This window comes from Carcharodon carcharias, chromosome 8 (assembly GCF_017639515.1).
Source record: "Carcharodon carcharias isolate sCarCar2 chromosome 8, sCarCar2.pri, whole genome shotgun sequence".
In the NCBI taxonomy this organism is placed as follows: domain Eukaryota; kingdom Metazoa; phylum Chordata; class Chondrichthyes; order Lamniformes; family Lamnidae; genus Carcharodon; species Carcharodon carcharias.
The window spans coordinates 35,893,617-35,915,150 of NC_054474.1; the positions used below are offsets into that span (position 1 = coordinate 35,893,617).

The 21,534-nt window shown below is 42.6% G+C and overlaps 1 protein-coding gene across 2 annotated transcripts in view; it reads left to right on the forward strand.

Annotated features, from left to right (window-relative positions):
* The window catches only part of LOC121281040 (solute carrier family 22 member 5-like), a 159,042-nt gene that overhangs the window by 135,750 nt on the left and 1,758 nt on the right, over nucleotides 1-21,534 (forward strand). For both annotated transcript variants that reach the window (XM_041193631.1, XM_041193632.1), the window contains exons 8-9: nucleotides 12,242-12,424; nucleotides 15,485-15,620. In XM_041193631.1, the coding sequence (XP_041049565.1) occupies nucleotides 12,242-12,424; nucleotides 15,485-15,620 (319 nt within the window). The remainder of the gene's footprint in view (nucleotides 1-12,241; nucleotides 12,425-15,484; nucleotides 15,621-21,534) is intronic.

The following is a 21,534-nucleotide window of genomic DNA, read 5'->3' on the forward strand; positions in this document are numbered from 1 at the left end:
CATAAACCCTTGACATGTTTATCATGCGGGGGAGTTTCGAGATAACCTTGCAGTCCACTCACTGAGAGTGCCTCACCTGCAACCACACAAAACCTTCCATTCGAAGAGACCCCTACAAATCTCAGTACTAAATGGCCTTAACATTGGTGTAAGACTGTGGCCCGTTATTGTGGACACCCAGCCAAGGTAAACTTCTTTCCTGCATGGACTCTGCAAAACCATTTTTTTTCATTCTTTCATGGGATGTGGGCATCACTGGCAAGGCCAGCATTTGTTGCCCATTCCTGATTTCCCTTGGACTGAGTGGCTTGCTAGGCCATTTCAGAGGAAAGTTAAGAGTCAACCACATTGCTGTGGGTCGGGAGTCACATGTAGGCCAGACCAGGTAAGGATGGCAGATTTCCTTCCCAAAAGGGCATTAGTGAATCAGATGGGTTTTTACAACAATCAATGATAGTTGAGATAGCTGTTACCGAGATTAGCTTTATATTCCAGATTTATTAATTGAACTTAGATTCCACCAGCTGCTTTGATGGGATTTGAATCCATGTCCCCAGAGCATTATTCTGGGCCTCTGGATTAATAGTCCAGTAACATTCCCACTATGTTACCATCTCCACTTAGGGCCATTGATGCTTCACATGGATAGCCTCACAGTCCTTGGCACGGGCTAACACACCAGCACTTTCTACTCTCTCTCTCTCCTCATTCACTACTACTCTTGTCCTTCAATAATGTCAAATGCACTTTGGTTGCTAATACTTTATGTGAGGTGTACTGCCACCATTAATAAGGAGATAAGAACCCACACAAATCTCCACGTGAGGTCTGACAAAGGCTTCAGGTAAATGCACACACACCTTTTAAATCCTACACTCAAATCCCTCTTGCAGTCAAGGCTAATTGCCTATTGTCTCCTTACTGTCTTCACCTGCAGAAAGTGGCTGGCACACATTCAGTGCAAAAGTCCCACACGTGACATCCTTGTGCACTCGCACAATTAGACTGCATGATGTCCTTATGAGAGTGTCAGTTTACATTGAGTAGACAGTGCACTGGATCATTCATCCTCTTCCAACACTTCTGGGCTTCTCTGTGCTGGACCCCATCGGCGCTAACCTCTGCTGCGATTTCCATCTGTGTTCAGGAGGGCCTCCTGCTACCATCCCGGGGAAACAGCACCTCCAGCCTTTCCTGGACGGCCTGGAGGAGAATCTGCAAGACAGGATGGCTGAACTGACAGGCTGCTGTCTTCTTTTAGACATTTTTGTTCACACAGATCCAGAGCTCCTGGCCTGCAGCAAGTGAATTGTTGTCCAGGTGCTCTTCAAATATGGTGTCCAGGTGTTCAAAACCATGAGGTAATGGCAAGGACAGTGACTTCCTGCATGCCCCCACCATGAGGTACACCGTGCTCCACATGGATTCATAAGTAATGAGCTGAACAGCGCAAGATCATATGCATTCAGCCATCCCACTTCCCAGCAGGAACCATTCCCATTTCTGTGCCTACCACCCATCTTAGACTCCAGAGCAGAAGATTCTACCCAGAAAATAATCAAAAAAAAACTAATAGAATGTTAACCTTTACATCTAGAGATCTAGAATACAAGGAGGTAGAAGTCATGCTTCGGTTATACAAAGTCCTAGTTAGACCACAAATGCAGGATTGTGAGCAGTTCGATGCACCACATCTTTGGAAGAATAGATTGACATTTAATGGAGTGCGGAATAGTTTTATTAGAACAATACCTGGACTCCAAAGGTTAAAGTACAAGGAGATATTAAACAGACTAGGATTGCACTCCTTATAATTTAGAAGGCTAAGGGGTGAGTGGATTGATAAATTCAAGTTATTAAGGGAAACAGCTAGGGTAGATTCAGTAAATTAGTTCTGCTAGTTTGGAAGTTTAGGATTAGTGGGGTTTGTCTAAAAATTAGAGCCAGACTTTTCACGAATGAAATTATGAAACACTTCTTCATGCAAAGGGCAGTGGAAATTTAGAAGTCAGTTCCACAAATGGCAATTGATACTACATCAATTTTTAATTTTAAAATAGATGGATATTGTTTTGTTAGCCAAATGTTTCAAATGATATGGGGGAATAGGCAGGGATATGGAGTTAGGTTGCAAATCCACCATGATCTCATTGAATAGCAGAATAGGCTTGAGAGACTACTCCTGTCCCTACAGTCATATGGTAGACTTCTGTTAACCAAACATATTAGGGGATATGGAACAAAATCAGGTATATAGGGTTGGGTCACAGATCTAATGTTAACTGGTTGAACTAGCTCAAGGGACTAAATGGCCTATTGCTGTTCTATGTTCCTATCCTCTATAGGCTGGGATTTTCCAGCCTTGTCCCGGGCAGGACCAGCCGTGGGTGAGGCGGCACCCCAGCCAGAAGTCCATTGACTTGCGGCAGGACAGGACGATCCTGGCGGCAGGCGGGTGCAACAAATCCCGTCCACAGACTTAAGCTCATGAAAAACCATACTCGTATACTATCACACACCAATGTTCACTTGTTCACACAATGCGCATCACACCTGTGCCTCTAGCCAAGCTGTTCCAGTACAGCTGCAGCACACTGCCACCTACCTGACAATATGGAAAATTGTCCAGGTACATCCTGCCATCAAAAAGCAGGATAAATCTAATCCGACCGATTACTGTCCCATCAATCCACTCTCAATCATCAGCAAAATGTTGCAATATGTCATCAAAAGCCCTATTAAATAGCACTTACTTACCAATAACCAACTCACTGATGCTTAGATAAAAGCAAAATACTGCAGATGCTGGAAATCTAGGACAAAGCCAAAAATACCTGGAAAAACTCAGTAGGTCTGAAAGACCTGCTGGGTTTTTCCAGCTATTTTTGTTTTTGTTCACCGATGCTTAGTTTGGGTTCTGCTGGGACCACAGTTCCAGACCTCATCAGTGACCTTCCCTCCTTCACAAGGTCAGAATTGAGGGTGTTCGCTGATCATTGCATAGTGTTCAGTTCCATTTTCAACTCTTCAAATGCTGAAGCACTTTGTGCCCAGATCTGGGCCAGAATTTTATGTTCCGCGGGCAGGGGGGGGTGCGGGGGGGGTGGGGGACATGACCGACCTGAACTGGCGTAAAATCATGTGAGATTATGTTGGGCGAGCACCCCAACATCATTGTGCACTGGCGACATTTCACTTGGTGGGCACGTGCAAAAGTCACAAGAGCGCCCGCCGACAATTAAGCAAGCAGTTAAGCTCATGGACGGTCCAATTGTAAGTGATTTTTCATGGCCCGTCCAACATTACGGTTGGCGGATGGGCCAATTGGCCAGGCGGGCTTTACATTTTTGATGAAACCTCATCCAAGGGCGGGATGAAGTCTCCGTTAGGATTTAAAATCGAAAGAAATATCTGGAGGCCTTTTTTTTAATGAGGTATGCTTTCAGGCGCGTGATTGTGCTGCGTGGACATTTTTGCAGCATTTTGTGTTTTCTTTTATTATTTGGAGGTCTGCAGCTCCCTGAGGCACCTGTCTGCCTTCAGGGAGCTCCCTGGAAGCGCTCACCAGCACCCGCGGTGATGTTGGCACCCGCCCTCACCAGCACTGCTGAGCATCTCTCAGCACGTGTTTCATGCTGCCTGGCCGTTAATTGGCCAGCCAGCGTGAAATCGCAGTCAGAGGCCGATCACAGTTGGGGGACAGTTTCCCGTCCGCTTCTGGACCCGCCAATCGCACGCACCCTGGACTAAATTCAGGCTTGGACTGGTAAGTGGCAAGTAACATTTATGCTATACATGTGCCAGGCAAAGACCATCTCAAACAAAAAAGAACCTAAAAATCTCCCCTTGATGTTCTAAGGCACTATTATCACTGACTCCCCCACAATTAACATTCTGGGGAGGGGATTGCATTGGTCAAAATAATTTTATTTTACTGAAGACTATTTTCTAGAAAAAAAATTGCCTAGCTTAATTTTGCTTAGGACTACTTATTGATTTTTGGGGTTACTTTTTGGTTTCGGATTGGGGGGGGGCTCCTTTTTCAATGTGGGGTGGGGGCAGGAAATTAGGTAACAATCATGATTTCAGAAAGAGAGATGATGATAGAGCAGAGCCAAATATTGACAACATCAGTGTGGAAGTAGATCAAATTTATTAACAATCTAAGGTGGCAAATCTTACCTAAAGGGTTGCCATCCCTTGGCTCAGCTCACTGGGCACCTTGCAGAGCTTGGAAAACATGTCAAAGTGTCTGGAATTCATGAGTCAACAGATCAGGTGACCTGGAAAGTAGCTATTAGAATCTAGGTTGGTCTTAGGGCACATTTATTCTACAAATTTAACAACTGCACAGAATGATTCCAGATTACCACCAATGCTGAACTTATCACCACCTACAAGGTAAGCATGCCTGCCATATGAAAAGTCTCTATTCATCACCTAAATAAAATTCCTAATATGCAATAGTGAACTAAGATTGCCCCCCTACCCAACACCACCACCACAGGATTACAGGGAAATTAAAATGGGGTGGACCTTCTCTCTTCTGGCTGCTGTCCTTGAAGACATTCTCAGTACAGAAGGCTCCTCCAGACCCTGCCTCCGGCCTCATTACTAGGTTTCTGGCCATCTTCTCCATCCTCTTTTTTCTTTTTCTGCTTTATCTCCTCCACCCTCAGCCTCTCTGTCCTGGAGGATGTTGAACAGGTCAGCCTTGTATCCAGGAATGCTACTCCTTGACCTCCAATCATATCCCTTTCACCCTTGCGGCTCCTTCAGTCATAGCTTCTGTATTTGGAGGAACAGCAAGAGTGGGAGGGAGGAATTGTAAGATTGTAGCAGCTGGAGCAGTGAGCACGGGAGAGACAGAATCTGTAATTGGAAAAACAGCTACTCACAGATTCTGTCTCCCATTCACTGCTCCTGCAATTGATCTCTGCATTATTTTCCCACTCTCACTGAGACATGTGCACCTGCAGTTGTTCAGCCATAATACAAGTTAATATGTAGGGGGTGACCTTTCTTGAAATTTTTGCCCTTATCTTTGATGTTTTATGGGCTAATTGTGAGGTTTCCAGGGCACATTTGCCCACTGTCCCCATGTATTTTGAACCTTGGGTGTTGATTAACATTGAGCAGAAAGTTAACTGGAACAGCCATGTAAATACTGTGACTACAAGAACAGATCAGAGGCTGGAAATCCTACGGTGAGTACCTCACCTTCCTATGCCTGTCAAAAGTATAATGGAAGACTACTTGTTTGGATTAGTGCAAATCCAACACATGTAAGAAGCTTGACAACATTCAGTACAAAGCAGCCCATTTGATCAGCACCCCATTCAGCACATTGAATATTTGGTACACCCACCACCAATGCACATTAATAACAGCATGTACCATCTATAAGATGCTCTGTAGCAACTTGCTTAGGCTTCTTCAACAGCACCTAGCAGACTAATGGTAATGGCAGGATATTGTTAATATTACTGGACTGGTAAACCCAATGTCTGGGCTAATGCTCTAGAGACATGAGTTCAAATCCCACCACAGTATCTGGGGGAATGTAAGTTAATTAATCCATGTGCTGTATAAATTTAAGTTGTGGTAGTTACTGTTGTTGGAGGAACCTGGTTATGATTTTCTAAAATTCCCTAGATTCTAATAAACTCCCAGAGGATTGGAAGTTAGCAAATGTAACAATACTGTTCAAGAAAGGAGGGTGAGAGAATACAGGGAATGACTGGTTGGTTAGCCTGATGCCTGTTAGGAGGGAAGTCTTAACAATGCACATGGAAAATGATAGCATGATCAGACAGAGTCAACATGTTTTTACAAAAGGTAATTCTGTTTGACAATTTTATTTGTGTTCCTCTGGGTGTAACAAGCAAGCTGGATAAAGGGTGGCCTAGTACACTTGGATAGTGTACTTGGATTTCCAAAGGGTATTCAATAAGTGGCCACAGAAAGGCACAGGACAAGGGCTCATGGAGTTGGGAATAATATATTAAGATGGAAAATTCATTAACAGACTGGAAATAGGGATAAACAGGACAGTTTCAAGTTGACAGGCTCTAACCAGTGGAATGTTGCAAGGATTAGTGCTGGGGCTCAGCTATTTGCAATTTATATCAATGACAAAGGGACTGAGCTTATTGTATTAAAAGCAAAAAACTGCGGATGCTGGAAATCCAAAACAAAAATAAAAATACCTGGAAAAACTCAGCAGGTCTGACAGCATCCGCGGAGAGGAATACAGTTGACGTTTCGAGTCCGTATGACTCTTCAACAGAATTCCAAGTTTGACAATACAAAGCGTGAATGCATGCTGTGAGGAAGATGCAAAGATCCTATTAAAAGATATAGACAGGTTATGTGACAACGTGGCAGATAGAGTATAATCTGGGTAAGTGTGAGGTTATTCACATTGCTACAAAGAATAGGAAACCAGAACATTCTTTGAAAAGACATGAAACATTGAAATGTTGATGTGCATAGAGATTTGGATGTGCTTGTACAAGAAACACAGAAAATAAGCACATGCAGACACAGCAAGCAATTAGAAAGGCAAATAGCATATTGGCCTTCATTTGAAGAGGATTGGATACAAAAATAAGGAAACAAGACCACAGCAGAGGGTTGTGAATTTTTGGAATTCTCTGCCCCAGAGAGTTGTACATCATAGAGTATATTCAAGGTTGAGATAGATTTTTGGTCTCTCAGGGAATCAAGGGATATGAGCAGTGGGTGGTAAAGTGGAGTTGAGGCAGAGGATCAGCCATAATCATATTGAATGGTGAAGCAGGCTTGAGCGGCCATATGGTCTATTCCTGCTCTTGTCTTATGTTATATGAATAAAGGCACCTCACCCATTCTTTGTGCCTCATTTCTGCCAGCTGAGCACTTATAACTTCAACAAGACAAGGCTGTTTTGTGAATATGTACTTTCAGTGCAGAATCTCATCCATTAGGAACATATATAAGGAAATTTTGGATGCATGTTTTTCCATTTATTAATGAATGGGGAATGCCTCCATGTATTCCTAGTTTTTTTTTAAATTCTTTCAAGGGATGTGGGCATCTCTGGCTCAGCTAGTTTTTAATGCCCATCCCTAAATGCCCTAGAGAAGATGGTGCTGAGCCACCTTCTTGAACCTGTACAGTTCATGTATTGTAGGTACACAGGCAGTCCTGTTAGAGAGGGAGTTCCAGGGTTTTGACCCACTGAAGGAATGCTGATATACTTCCAGGTCAGGATGATTTGGGGCTTGGAGGGGAACTTCTAGGTGGTGGCATGCCCATGCATCTGCTGCCCTTGCCCTGGCTGGTAGAGGTCACGGGTTTGGAAGGTGTTGTCGAGGGAGTCTTGCTGAGTTGCTGCAGTGTACCTTGTAGATGGTGCACACTGATGCTATTGTGCGACAGTGTGAAGGGAGTGAATGTTGAATGTGGTGGACAAGATGGCAATAGCAGGCTGATTTTTCCTGGATGGTGTCACGCTTCATGAGTGTTGTGGGAGCTGCACTCATCCATTCACTCCTGATTGTGCCTTATAGATGGTGCACAGACTTTGGGGAGTCAGGAGGTGAGTTACTGTCAGCAGAATTCCCAGCTTCTGACCAGCTTTTGTAACTGCAGTATTTGTATGGCTGGTTCTTTAGTTTCTGGTCCACGGTAACCCCCGGGATGTTGATAGTCAGGGGGTTCAGGGATAGTAAATACCATTGAATGTCAAAGGGAGATGGTTGGATTCTCTCTTGTTGGAAATAGTCATTGCCTGGCACTTATGTCACATGAATGTAGCTTGCCACTTATCAGCCTAAGCCTGAATGCTGTCCAAGTCTTGTTGCATAAGGACAGAGACTGCTTCAGTATCTGAGGAGTCGCAAATGGTGCTGAACATGGTGCAATCATCAGTGAACATCCCTACTTCTGAACTTATGTTGGAGGGAAGGTCATTGATGAAGCAGCTGAAGATGGTTGGGCCTAGGACATTATGCTGAGGAACTTCTGCAACGGTGTAACTCTTTCGAGTACAAACCTGTTTCCATCTGTTTCAGATGAAGTTACATTGTTTCATAGTTTGCCATTATGAGATTTGAACTCTTGATCTTGGGGTTACAAACCCAGTACCATAACCACTTGGCTATTTAGGCCAAGCATTGCAATGGTGTACTGGGACTGAGATAACTGACCTCCAACAACCATACCATCTTCATTCGTGCTAGGTATGACTCCAACCAGTAGAGAGTTTTCCTCTTGATTTCTATTTACTCCAGTTTTGTTAGGGCTCCTTGACCCCACGCTCAGTCAAATGCTGCCTTGATGTCAAGGACAGTCACTCTCACCCCACCTCTTGAGTTCAACTCTTTTGTCCATGTTTGAACCAAGGCTGTAATGAGGTCAGGAGCTGAGTGGCCCTGGAGGAACCCAAATTGAGCATCAGTGAGCAGGTATTGCTGAGTAAGTGCCGCTTGATAGCACTGTCGACGACCCTTTCCATCACTTTACTAATGATCACAAGTAGATTGATGGGAAGTAATTGGCCGGGTTGGATTTGTCCTGCTTTTTGTGTACGAGGATCCATGTCAGGGGAACATACAATGAAAATCACTCTGTGCATTAAGTGAGCGATAGGTGTTAGTGACAGGAGAGAGGTAGGCAAATTGCACTGATTTCTCTCGCCACCTGTCCATAAGCAGAAGGTGTTTTGATTCATTTTTAAAGTGTACAGTGGCTGGTTTTCCCAATCCCTCAGTTTGAGTGATCCAATTTAGTGATAATCTGCAGCAAACTTGCGTTATGATTAACTCAGAAGGATAGTTTATTTCACATTCAAACAACCAGGGAAGGAGTGTCTGCAACCTCCCACTCCATTACACACACAACCACACACAATGCACAGTATGGGGGGGGGCTAGAAAAAAGGGGTTTTTACAGCTACAGACATTAACAGTACAAGGATCACTGAAATTACTATTAGTTCACGTGATTTCCAGAGCCCAGAGTCCAATGAGGAATTCTTTCACATGGGAGTTCGAGTTCAGTTGACTGAAGACAGTAGTTGTAGGGTTCACTTTGCAATTGATGTGGATACCGCAGATGAAGTAGACACCCAGAAACTGGGTTGGTTCTGCAGGCAATGGTAGGAAATCCTCCAGTGGAGACATTCTTGGGGGAGTTGAGAGATGGTAACCAACCTCTTGCTCAGCTAGGCGTCCTGTTTAGTTGATGTTAAAACAGTAAGCTAAGGATTTCTCAGTTCTCAAAGGCACATAGAGATTTCAAAATGATCACTTGAGTCATGTGACCTTCTTTCTCCACAACAACTTCAAAAGGGATGTTTATGCAGAGTCTGGAACTGGCTTTGATTTCAGGACTGTAAAAGCCCCAGTCATTAACTGCTGAGAGTTACTATCCATGTTGAGAGTTTGGTGTCAGGAAGCCATTGTCTCGGCAGACCCTCTGACTCCACTAGCAAGATTAGCTTATCAGATATGAATGATGTCCCTTTGGTTCCCCTTTGAAATGTGTCTGGACTATCCCAGTTCCCACTTGTGAGATGAGTCAGTTAGCAGCTCTGCAAGCATAACAAGTTTCGATGTGCAAGTTTCCTGCTTTCATGATTAAATGGGTCTGTACAAATAGGTCTGAGATACCACTGGCTGCCAGAATAATTATTTATTTAGAATAATTATTTTGCTCTTGTGACTGCTGGGGGTAGCTCCCAGACAAAGGGGTAACTATCTGGTCACGTGACTTGGAGCAGCCTTTTTGATGCTTATTTCAGCATCCATCAGAATTTAATAAACAAGAGGACTAAATTTAATAGATGAAAGAAAAGGCCAAGTGAAGGCACAGATTTGCTCATTCATGATCTCTATAGGCCAGCAGAGAACTGCACCTATGGAATTTTAAAAGACAAGCTGATTTGTGAAAAAATCACAGTAGGGATCCTAGACTCAGCATTATCAGATCTCTTACAGTCAAGAGAGGATTTAATGCTGGTGAAAGAAGTGCAGATTGCAAGACAAACAGAGCTTAGGAAACAGAATCAGGTGTTCTTTTGAGAGGATGTAAAGGTCAACAAGCCCTTGAGATGGCGTTTGAAATAGGGTTAACAGTGATCCTGGAATGTGGACTAGCAAAAGATCTTTGAAAGTATTAAACAACTTCTAATCTCTTTTGAAATCTTGGCGCATGATTCAGAATTACCGATCTTAGTAGCAGCAGATGCATCATCAATAGGTCTGTGGGTAGTACTATTTCAAGTACAGAGAGATGGCGAGTATAGACCAGTGCACTATACCTCGAGGTCACTAACAGGAATGGAACAATGATATGCCACCATTGGAAAGGAAGCTTTGGCAGCAATGTCAGCATGCAAAACATTTTCAGACTATGTTATGGGATTCAGTCACCCTTCTGAACATGAAAGAAATTGCAAAGATTCCACTCAGAATCTAACGGTTCAGGTCCATCACAAAGTATGTGCAAGGGAAGTATCAAACAACAGCAGACATACTGTCACAAATACCATCAGAAAGAACCAAACAAGAGGATTTGTACTTAATCAAAGAGGTTGAAGCATATACATTGCTAATCACTCAGCATTTACCAGCTTCTGCAAGAAAGTTGCAGGAAATAAAACAAGCCAGAAACAAGATGAATAATGTCTTCAAATCCGAGAGTATTGCCTGGAAGGATGGCCAGACTATATTCTGATACTACGCCAGTACTTTGAACAGTGCAAGCACCTCATTATCATTGATCACGTTCATGTCTTTAACAAAAGAATAGTCATACTGAGGGCACTCAGAAGAACCACTATTACTTTCTATCTTTCCATCAAGGCCATGGGAGCGTCTGAGAATTGACTTATTTGAATTTAAGGGGGAAACCTTCCTTATGTCATTGATTATGACTCACAGTGGGTTGGAGTAAACCGATTGAATAGTATCACAGCAGAAACAGTCATTCAATCCCTCAAGAGAATTTATTCAACACATGGCATTCCAGACATTGTAGTGTCTGACAGTGGGCTGCAATTTACAAATAAACCATTCCAAAATTTTGCACATGAATATGACTTTGTTCATGTTCCCAGTTTACCCTGCTATCCTCATGCAAGTGGAAAGGCTGAGAGAGGGGTACATATAATTAAGGATTTATTAAAGAAAAACAAAGACCTAAATCTAGCTCTTCTGAGTTATCGATCCTCACCGTTACAGAATGGTTTGTCATCATCAGAGTTACTAATGGGAAGGAGATTGAGAACACAGCGTCCATCTCTGACATAAAAATTCAAACCCAACTTTGCCACAAATGACCACGAGACGGTAAAACAATGTGGGGAAGAACAGAGAAACAACAAGGCTCGGAACTTTGATCACAGGCATAGAGCACCTGAGTTTCTAGTGCTGAAGCCTGGGGAGATAGTATGAGCCCAAGACCAACAGAGGGAAGGCACAATCATTGAAAAACTTCACAACCAAGATCATGCAGTGTTGAGACAGGCCAGGGTATTATCAGGAGAAACCACAGTGCTTTACTATCCTTGGAAGGAAAGCCAATTGAAACTTGGGCTTGTTACTCAATTCCTAAAGAAGAAGAAAGACTTATTACAAGCTCTGCAGCCACCCAGGAGAAGATCACTCCGCCGACAGAAGGGGGAGTACTGAATATCCTCGACCTCAAAAGGAGATAAGAAATAGATCAGGGAGATTTGTCAAGACACCTCAGAGTTTAACCCTGTAAAATCTGAGACTTTGTGGGGAGATGTAGGAGGATGTAACTATGATAGGGATAAAGACTTGGGGGGAGATGTAGTACGGGATTTTCCATATCTGCCCACCGCCACGATCTTCTGGTCCTGCTGCAAGTCAGTGAGCTTCTGGCTGGGGCACAGCCTCGTCTGCGGTGGGTCCCGCCTGCAACTGCAGAAAATCCCGGCTGTAGAGTAAAGGATTAACATCCGAAGCATATGTGATGCTGATGTAATAATGATATCAGATCACATGATAGAGAAGTAGGAAATCTGGAAGAGGGGAAGTTCTAACCTCGTGTAGAGATCCTAAGTACTTGCTGTAAGCAAACAGTTATGGTTAAAGAGATTACAGACTCGAGCAGCATACTTTTGGGAGACTAGACAAACTGCAAAACCCCATCTAATCCATTACCACACAACAAAACATAACTCTGTACACCTTCCACTAAGTTTCTGTATCTGTGTATTTTTTTCTAGATTTTTCAGCATTTGCCACAGTGTTGGTGATGATTGGAAAGTTTGGGGCCACAAGTGCTTTTGCCATAGTTTATGTCTACACTGCTGAGCTGTACCCAACAGTGGTAAGAAACATGGGTGTTGGAGTGAGTTCCGTGGGCTGCAGGTTCGGCGCCATCATCTCACCTTACATTTTTTATCTCGGTAAGGTAACAGTTTAACTTCTGCAAGTAGGTAGAATATCAGGAAATTTCTTGCATTATCCCGCTACCCACAGACCATTCCCAAATACACACCATTCATGTGCACGTGGTGTAAATGAAGAGTTGAATAAAATATGCACAAGTTACATGACCAGCCAGTCCCTCCCTCTTCATTGCCAACCCAAACCTGATGGCTGGCATTCATCTTCTCCATCTCCCACTACCTCCTTGGCGTGACTATCTAGAGGTTGTAGACCAACTTCCTCAGGTCCATGGAAGACATTGTTGGTTGCTGTCCATCCACCCTGTTGTTGCACTGATTGTGAATGACCTTTTCCTTTACAAAGATATAGAAAGGTTAGTATTTAATTCAGAATGTAATTCTACCCTGTTGTCTGCAAACATTCCACTGCAAAAGTATTATCAGATCCAAGCAAAGAGGCAATGCCTTCATTGTTCATTTTAATACCACCGCATTTGATCACAGAAGCTATGTTAGGAGAGAGAATCAGAGCAAAAGAATGTGTGGCTGTGGGTATAGTGATATATTTTGTGCTGATGTCGCATTGACTGTCTACACTATCTCTCTCCATAGAAATGGCACAGTGATGCAGAATAGGGATGTCTCTTCTAAGTTTAACCATTCGGACATCCCTAAATTCAAGCCTGAGATTGATATGTTTTTGGATTCTAAGCGATTCAAGCAATATGGGGATCAGGCAGGCAAATGGAGTTGAGATCAAAAATCAGCCATGATTTTATTAAATGGCAGAGTAGGGTATGGCCCGTTCCTGCTCCTATTCCATATGTTCTTATGTTCCTTGACTTCCTGCATGGAGTAGAAATAACACTTGTACCATGTAAACATTTATGTATGATAACTGATAAATTGGTATTAATCAAGAATTAACTATTAAAGCCTGAAAATGGATGCAAGATTCTGATCCATAGATGCCGGTAGTCTGCGATTCAGTCAGGATGCCAACTTGGTGCTGCTTTCTAATTTAAATGATAGTAGCATCCAGCCCAAGGCTAAGTCTGCTGCTGAGTGGCTGCTTGCCTCAGCAGGATGCACAAAATCATGTAAAGCTAGCACCATTTAAAGGTGGCTTGCAGTACTTAAAGTCAGCTTCTACCTCTTAAAGGGAAGGTGCGGCTGGCTGCAGCAATTGCTGAAAGTGGCCAGGGAAGAGTCTCTGAATATGAAGAAGGGTGAAAAGAGCACCTTAGGGCAGAAAACATGTTCCAAGGTTCTCTGATGAAGCACTGGAGACCGAAAGTGAGGATGATGGTCTTTGACCCAAATAGCTAAGCTATCCCACAACCAATGGATCAGATCAAAGCTCTGCAGTCCTGCCACATCCAGACATGGATGGTGGTGACAATTAAACAACTAACAGGAGGTGTAATTTTCATAAACATCCCCATCCTTAATGATGGCAGAGCCAAATACATCAATGTAAGAGTCCAGACTGAAGCATTTGCCCATCTTCAGACAGAAAGTGTGAATGATCCAGACCTTACTACAACTTTGGCCCAAACATGGTCAAAATAACTGAATTCCAGAGTGAGGTGAGGATGACTGTCCTTGACAGCAAGACAGCAGATTGAGTGTAACACCAAGGAACCCTAATATAATTGAAATCAATGAGAACTAAGGGGAAAACTCTCCATTTGTTGGATCATACCTAGCACAAAGGAAGATGGTTGCGGTTGTAGGAGGCCAATGATCTTAGGTCCAAGACATAGCTGCAGAAGTTTCTCAGGGTAGTGTCCTAGGCCTAACCATCTTCAACTGCTTCATCAATTAGCTTCTCTCCATCAAAGATCAGAAATGGGAATGTTTGCTGATGATTGCACCATGTTCAGTACCATTCACAACTCCTCAGATACTGAAGCAGTCCATTCCCACATGCAACAAAACTTGGACAACATTCAGTTTTAAGCTGATAATTGACAGCTAACATTCACACTACATAAATGCCAGGCAATGGCCATCCCCAATAAGAGACAGTCTAACCACCTCAACAGCATTACCATTTCTGAATCCCCCACCAGCAACATTTTGGGGGCCATCATCAACCAAAAACCACATAAATACCTAGCTGCACTAGTAGGTCAGAGGCTGGGTATTCTGTGGTACATAATTCATTTCCTGACACCCCAAAGCCCTTCCACCATTTATAAGGTACAAGTAAGGGGTACAATAGAATAAACTAACTTGACTAGATCAGTGTTGTTCCAACAACATTCAAAGCTCAAAAGCATCCAGAACAAAGCTGCCCACTTGATTGACGTCACATTAAACATTCACTCCATTTACCATAAGTGCACTGTGGCAGCAGTCTGTACCATTACAAGATGCATTGCAGTACTCGGCAAGACTCCTTAAACAGCACTTTCCAAACCCAAGACCGCTGCTAACTAGGAGAATAAGGACAGCAATAACATGGGCACACCACCACAGCAATCCCCTTACAAGTCACACGCCAACTTGACTTGGCAGTATATTGCTGTTCCTTCATCATTGCTGGGGAAGAAAGCCCTGAGAACAGGTGCGGGGATTCTGATGCACGATTTATACATGCCAGTTCTCTGAAATTTGGTCAGGATGCAAACTTGGTGCTGCTTTCTAATTTAAAGAATAGTATCATCCTGCACACCTCAGCCCATCCTAACAGCACCTGTGGGTGCACTTCCACCTCATGGACTGTAACGGTTCAAGAAAGTGATTCACCGCCACCCTCCCAATGACCATGAGGGAAAGGCAATAAATGCTGGCCTTGCTAATAATGCCCGCATTCCATGAAGAAATTTTTTTTAAAAAACCCTAATCTATCCATGATGCTTTCTCAGAAATTTCAAGCAAAACGCAAAGTACTTCCAGCCTAATTCTCCGGTTGCTCAAAAATAGAAATGAAAAATAGTCCTCTCACTACTTCAGTGAAAAAACTGTAAAGGGTAGTTATTGACCACAAGATCTGTGCTACATGGACTGTCTATGGCTTCATGTTGTTGTGCTGACCTTCACCTCAACAATTTATGGTTTATATTTTCACAGGTGTTCATTATGAGTTTCTCCCTTTTATTCTGATTGGGAGCTTGACAGTATTTACTGCAATTCTTGTCTTATTTCTGCCTGAAACACTCAATATTCCTCTCCCAGAAACAATTGACCAGATGCAGGAAATTAAGGGGTATGTACAGTCTTTATCATTCAGTCTTTCTTCTCAATTTCTGCTCTGAACAACTTACATTTCTATAATATTTTTAACATAGAACATGCCCCCAAGATGCCCCACGGAGGAGAAAAGAGCAAGCACATGTCCCTTGTGAGAGAGTTAGAAGAGATGATGAAAGCCCGGTTGAAGATGTGCTTTTTATAAATATGAAGAAAGGCAGAGAGCTGGGGGTATCTGGAGAAAGAATTCCAAAGCGCATGACTGTGGTAACTGAAGGTTCTGCCATGGAAGATGGAGCAGGGGGTGTGGGAAATAGAGAGGAGGCCCGTTTCAAAGGCTTAGAGAGTGGAGAAAAAACAGTGGATTGAGAAGGTTACAACGATAAGGCTATGGATACATTTGTAAACAAGAATAAGAATTCTAAATTCAATCCTTTGGCGGACAAGGAGCTCAACAATGGTTGGAGGGGCTGGGTGAGTGGAACTTAGTGTAGAATATGATGTGAACTACAGAGCTTTAGATGATTTGGCATTTGTGAAGGATGAGAGGCTGGCAGTGAGGGCATTGGAAAAGTCAAATTTAGGGAAGGTGAAATTATATTGGTAAAATATGGGTTAATGCAGGCAATGCTGCAGAAGTAGAAATAAACATGCATAGAATTACAGTTTACAGCACAGAAATAGGCCTTTCAGCTCAACTGTCGTTTAAGTTCCATACAAGCATCTCCCCACCACTCTTCATCTAACCCCATTAGCATATTCTTTTCTCACTCATATGCTTATTTTGCTTCCTGCTAATTTCACCTATGCTACTTACCTCAATTATTTCTGAGGAGAGTGAGTTCCACATTCTAACCAATCTCCAGGTAAGAGATGTTTCTTCTGAATTAGTAATGGAGAGACTATAGTATTTGAAACTTGATTCTAAATCAAACAAAATGCCACTGTTGAGTGCAATCTGGCTCAATTTGAGCAAGCAGCCAGGAAAGAGCAAAGTCATTGATAAGGGTGCAACCTTTTTGGCAGGAGATGGGAACAATAGCTTCACTCTCCTCAAAACTTAATTGAAGAAAATCCTGATTCATCCATGGTTTACTATCAGGCAAACAGTCTGACAGCAAATTTCAGAGATCATAGGGTTTCGAGGGATAGTTCAGAAGTAAAACTGGACACCATCAGCATACAAATGGAAGCTGATTCAATGTTCCAGATCATACCAATGAAGGGAAGGTCGCAGATGAAGAAGAGAAGAAAGAACCAAGGCTATACCCTTTGGAATTCCATAGGTGGCTGTGTGACAGCTGGAGAAGAAGCCACTGCTGAAAATAAATTGATTGTGCTGGGGCAGGTAGAAACGTAAACCCTGGAGAATGAAATGGAAGTGAGCTATGAAGGGAAGATAATGAAGGAGATGATATGATTCGTCGTGTCAAATGCTGTAGTGAAGTCACAGAGGACAGGAAGAATAATGCCTCATGATCACAGTCACAGTGACTTCGACCAGGGTGATCTTAGTGCTGGGGGCAGTGAAGAACCATAATGAAGGGAGTTAAAGAGGGAATTGTAACACTGTTACTGTTTACTTGTTTCATATCTTCCTGCACACTTTTTCCCCTTTGGGGAATAGTGGGGAATGTTGGAAGGATTATCAATTTGTTGAACCATGAATGCTCCCTCTGCAGCCAACAAATACTGGAGTGGAACTTGAAGCCAGAGTTTCCACCTCAGAGGCAGGGGCACTACCTACTGAGCCACAAGATGACCTAACACTATTACTGGGAGAGGACGATACATTCAAGGAGTTTAGATAATGGGACTAGGTCAAAAATAAATATAGATTGAGGATGAGGAAAGAGATTAAGAGCAGTATTTTCCCCCGTCGGGAGCAAACTTGTCAATGAGTTGGGACATGTCGATAATTTTTACAAAAACTTCATTAAATTTTTTTAAAAACCTACATGAAAACTCATCCCGCCCGTGGATGAGGTTTCATGCTTTTTCTAATTCGCACCAGGGCTCCTGGCCTGCCCGCCAACCTTAAGGTTGGACGGACAGATCCTTTAATTACTTAATTGGCTCTGTCGATGGCCTCAATTGGCCATTGACAGGTCGGCGGGCGCGCAGTTGATTCTGCTGCACCCCTACCTACCTGAAAGTTTAAATGGGGCGCAGTGACATCGGGAGTTCCGCCCAACATCACCGCGCGTCATTTTACGTCCCACCCCCCGCTCACCGTGCGTAAAATCTTGCCCTAAGTTTCAGTTTATTGGGAGAATGTTTTTGAAAGGACGGTGTGTGTGTGAACAGATCAAGCTATTACGATATTGATGAGAATTGGTGATAGGAAAGGCAGTAGTTAGGAACAGCGTGAAGAATCAGGAAGGAAGGAGATGGGTCGATGGAAGAACTGAGTCTCTGTGAGATCTATTTAATTATAAGCCCTGTTGAAATATTGTGTTACGACATGTCACCTCTAGTTTCAGAGCTATAGCCAAGACAGTGAGTGAAATTGGGATATTTGGCTATCAGGGACCACTTGAATTCCACGTCTGCACTTCCCAGCAGAGATCCCTGATTTTGCACATCACCAAGCTTCACCCATCAACCCCCAACACCACCCCCAGCTCCACCCTTTCACATTCTGGGCACCGTAAGGGTGCCAATTCTTCTCAGATGAATTCCTAGAAGTTCCATTATGTCAGTTCTTGCTTCCAATGACCCCATCAAGTCTAGCAATCTTTTTTTTTTACCCCATCTGTACCATTCTTTGAATTAATAAAAAAATTGTAGTCTTATCTCTGAGTCAGATGGATGTGTGTTCAAGTTTTGTCCTATTGCTTTGACAGATTATCTGGCCATTATCACATTGCTGTTTGCAGAAGCTTGCTGTGCATAAATGAACACAAACTTAACTAGACCAGCTATATAAATACTGTAGCTACAAACGTAGGTCTGATGCTGGCTATTCTATGACAAGTAGCTCACCTCCTGACTTTCTAAAGCCTTTACATTGTCTTCAAGGCACAAATCGGGTATGTGATAGAATAACAAAGTGAGCATTGGTCCTATAGAAAGGGAGTCTGGGGAATTAATAATGGAAAATGAGGAGGTAGCAGATGAATTGAACAGGTATTTTGTGTTGGCCTTCACTATAGAGGATACAAGTAACATCCCAGAAATAGTTGTAAATCAGGAATTGGAGGGGAGGGAGGGACGCAAGAAAATTACAACCACCAGAGAAGTGGTTCTTAGCAAATTGTTGGAACTGGGGTTGACAAGTCCCTGGGTCCTGATGGATTTCATTGTAGGGTCTTAAAAGAAGTGGCTAGTGAGATAGTCGAGGCAATGGTTTTAATTTTCCAAAATTCTCTATATTCAGGCAAGGTTCCCTTAGATAGGAAAATAGGTAATGTAACTCTTTTTCAGAACGGGAGGGAAACAGAAAACAGGAAACTATAGCCCAGTTAGCTTAACATCTGTCATAGGGAAAATGTTAGAAGCTATTATTAAAGATATTATAACAGGGCACTTAGATAAATTCAAGGTAATCAGGCAGAATCAACATGGTTTCGTGAAAGGGAAATCAAGTTTAACCAATTTATTGGAGTTCTTTGAAAAAGTAACATGTGCTATGGATAAAGGGAAATCATTGAATGTGCTGTACTTAAATTTTCAGAAGCCATTTGGTAAGGTGCAGCATCAAAGGTTATTACGGAAAATAAAACTCATGGTGTAGAGGGAAACCTCTATTTTGGCATGGATAGAATATTAGCTAGCTAACAGGAAACAGAGTAGGCATAAGTGGGTCATTTTCTAGTTGGCAAGATGTAATGAGTGGTGTGACACAGGATCAGTGCTGGGGTGTCAACTCTTTACAATTTATATCAATTATTTGGATGAAAGGATCAAAGATATGGTTGCTAAATTTGTTGATGACACAAAGATAGGTAGGAAAGTAAATTGTGAAGGGCACATAGGGAGGTTACTAAAGGAGGATAGGTTAGGTGAGTGGGAAAAGATTTGGCAAATGGAATATAATGTGGGAAAATGTGAAATTTTCCATTTTGACTGGAAGAATAAGAAAGAAGCATATTATCTAAATAGTGAAAGATTGCAGAGCTCTGAGATGCAGAAGGATGTGGGTGTCCTAGTGCATGAATCACAAAAGGTACAGGTACAGATGCAGGTACAGCAAGTAAAAAGGAAAGCGAATAGAATATTATTGTTTATTGTGAGGGGAATTTAATGCATGAGTAGGGGGGTTGTACTTCAGTTATTCAGGGCATTGGTGAGACCGCATCTGGAGTACTGTTTCCAGTATTGGTCTCCTTATTTAAGGAAGAATTTAAATGCATTGGAAGCAGTTCAGAGAAGGTTTACTAGATTAATAGTATACGCCTGGAATGGGTGGGTTGTCTTATGAGGAAAGGTTGGACAGGCTAGGCTTATATTCACTGGTGTTTAGAAGAGTAAGAGGTGCCTTGATTGAAACATATAAGATCCTGAGGGGACTTGACAGGGTGGCTATGGAAAAGATGTTTCCTCTATTGGGAGAATCTAGAACTAGAGGTTACTGTTTAAAAACATGAGGTCATCCATTTAAGACAGAAAGGAGGAGAATTATTTTCTCTCAGAGTCATGAGTCTTTGGAACTGTCTCCTCAAAAGGCTATGGAGGCAGAATCTTTGAATGTTTTTAAGACAGAGTAGATAGATTCTTGATAAGCAAGGGGATGAAAGGTTCTCGGGGACAGGCAGGAATGTGGAGTTGAGGTTAAAATCAGATCATCTATGGTCTTATTGAATGGCAGAGCAGGCTCAAGGGACTGAGTGGCCTACTCCTGCTCCGGATTTGTACGTATGTATGTATGTATGTATGTATCGAATACTCCCTGCTTGCCCCGGTGAATGCAGCCCCAACAACATTCAGGAAGTTCAACACCATCCATGAAAAAGAAGCCTGCTTGATCAACATCACATTCACCACCTTAAACATTCACTCCCTCCATATCTAGCACACTGCGGCTGCAGTGTGCACCATCTACAAGATGCACTGCAGCAACTCATGTAGGCTTCTTCAACAAGGCCTTCAAACCCACAATCCCTATTGCCTAGAAGAACATGGGCAACTTTGGTGGGAAATAAACGTTGGCCATGCCAATGACACCCACATCCCATTGTTGACTAAAACAAAATTGATTACCACATTTCCTTCATTAAAAAGAAACAGTGGCTACACTTCTTCATTGGCTTTCAGGTCCTGAGTTTATGAAAGACACAATGTAAATGTAAGTCTTTTATATTTAATAAAGGAAAGTTAAAAAAATGGGGAAAAAAATTACATTTCTTTAATATCCCTTTAATTTTTCCCTTGTGTTGCTTTTTGCAGTCCCAGATGTTTAGTTCCTGAAAACTTCAGGAGATTCCTGGAGGGTTGCCAAATCTAGGGACCACCAAGGTTAATGACAGCGCCTCTCTAGAGTTTCAGATCATTGAACACAGTACAGATCTGACAGGGAAGTTACGAACTCCTGATCTGTAAGTCTTGCTACCACAAGCTGCAGTAGGTTTACTTGAAAAATAATGGGCATTGTACATCGTAGAAGGAACTATGTGCTATCCAGAATCCCAACAACATTGCTTTCAAAACAAATTAAGAGTCCAAATAAGGAAAATAAATCTAATGTCAGCTTAATGTGTGCTAATTAGTATTAACACTTAATGCATTTCCACTCTGCTTGCACATTTAGTACTCAATGTTGATAATAAGTGCTTGTGGCCCTGGTGCTCTCTCTCTGAGTTGAGATTGATTTTTCCCATCAGTGTGAGCTTGATAGTTCCATAGGTGAAAAGTTGGCTTTACTATCTTATTTGACATCCCAGCATATTTTGTTATTCGCAATCTGTGGCATAGTAATGCCTTGGTATGTT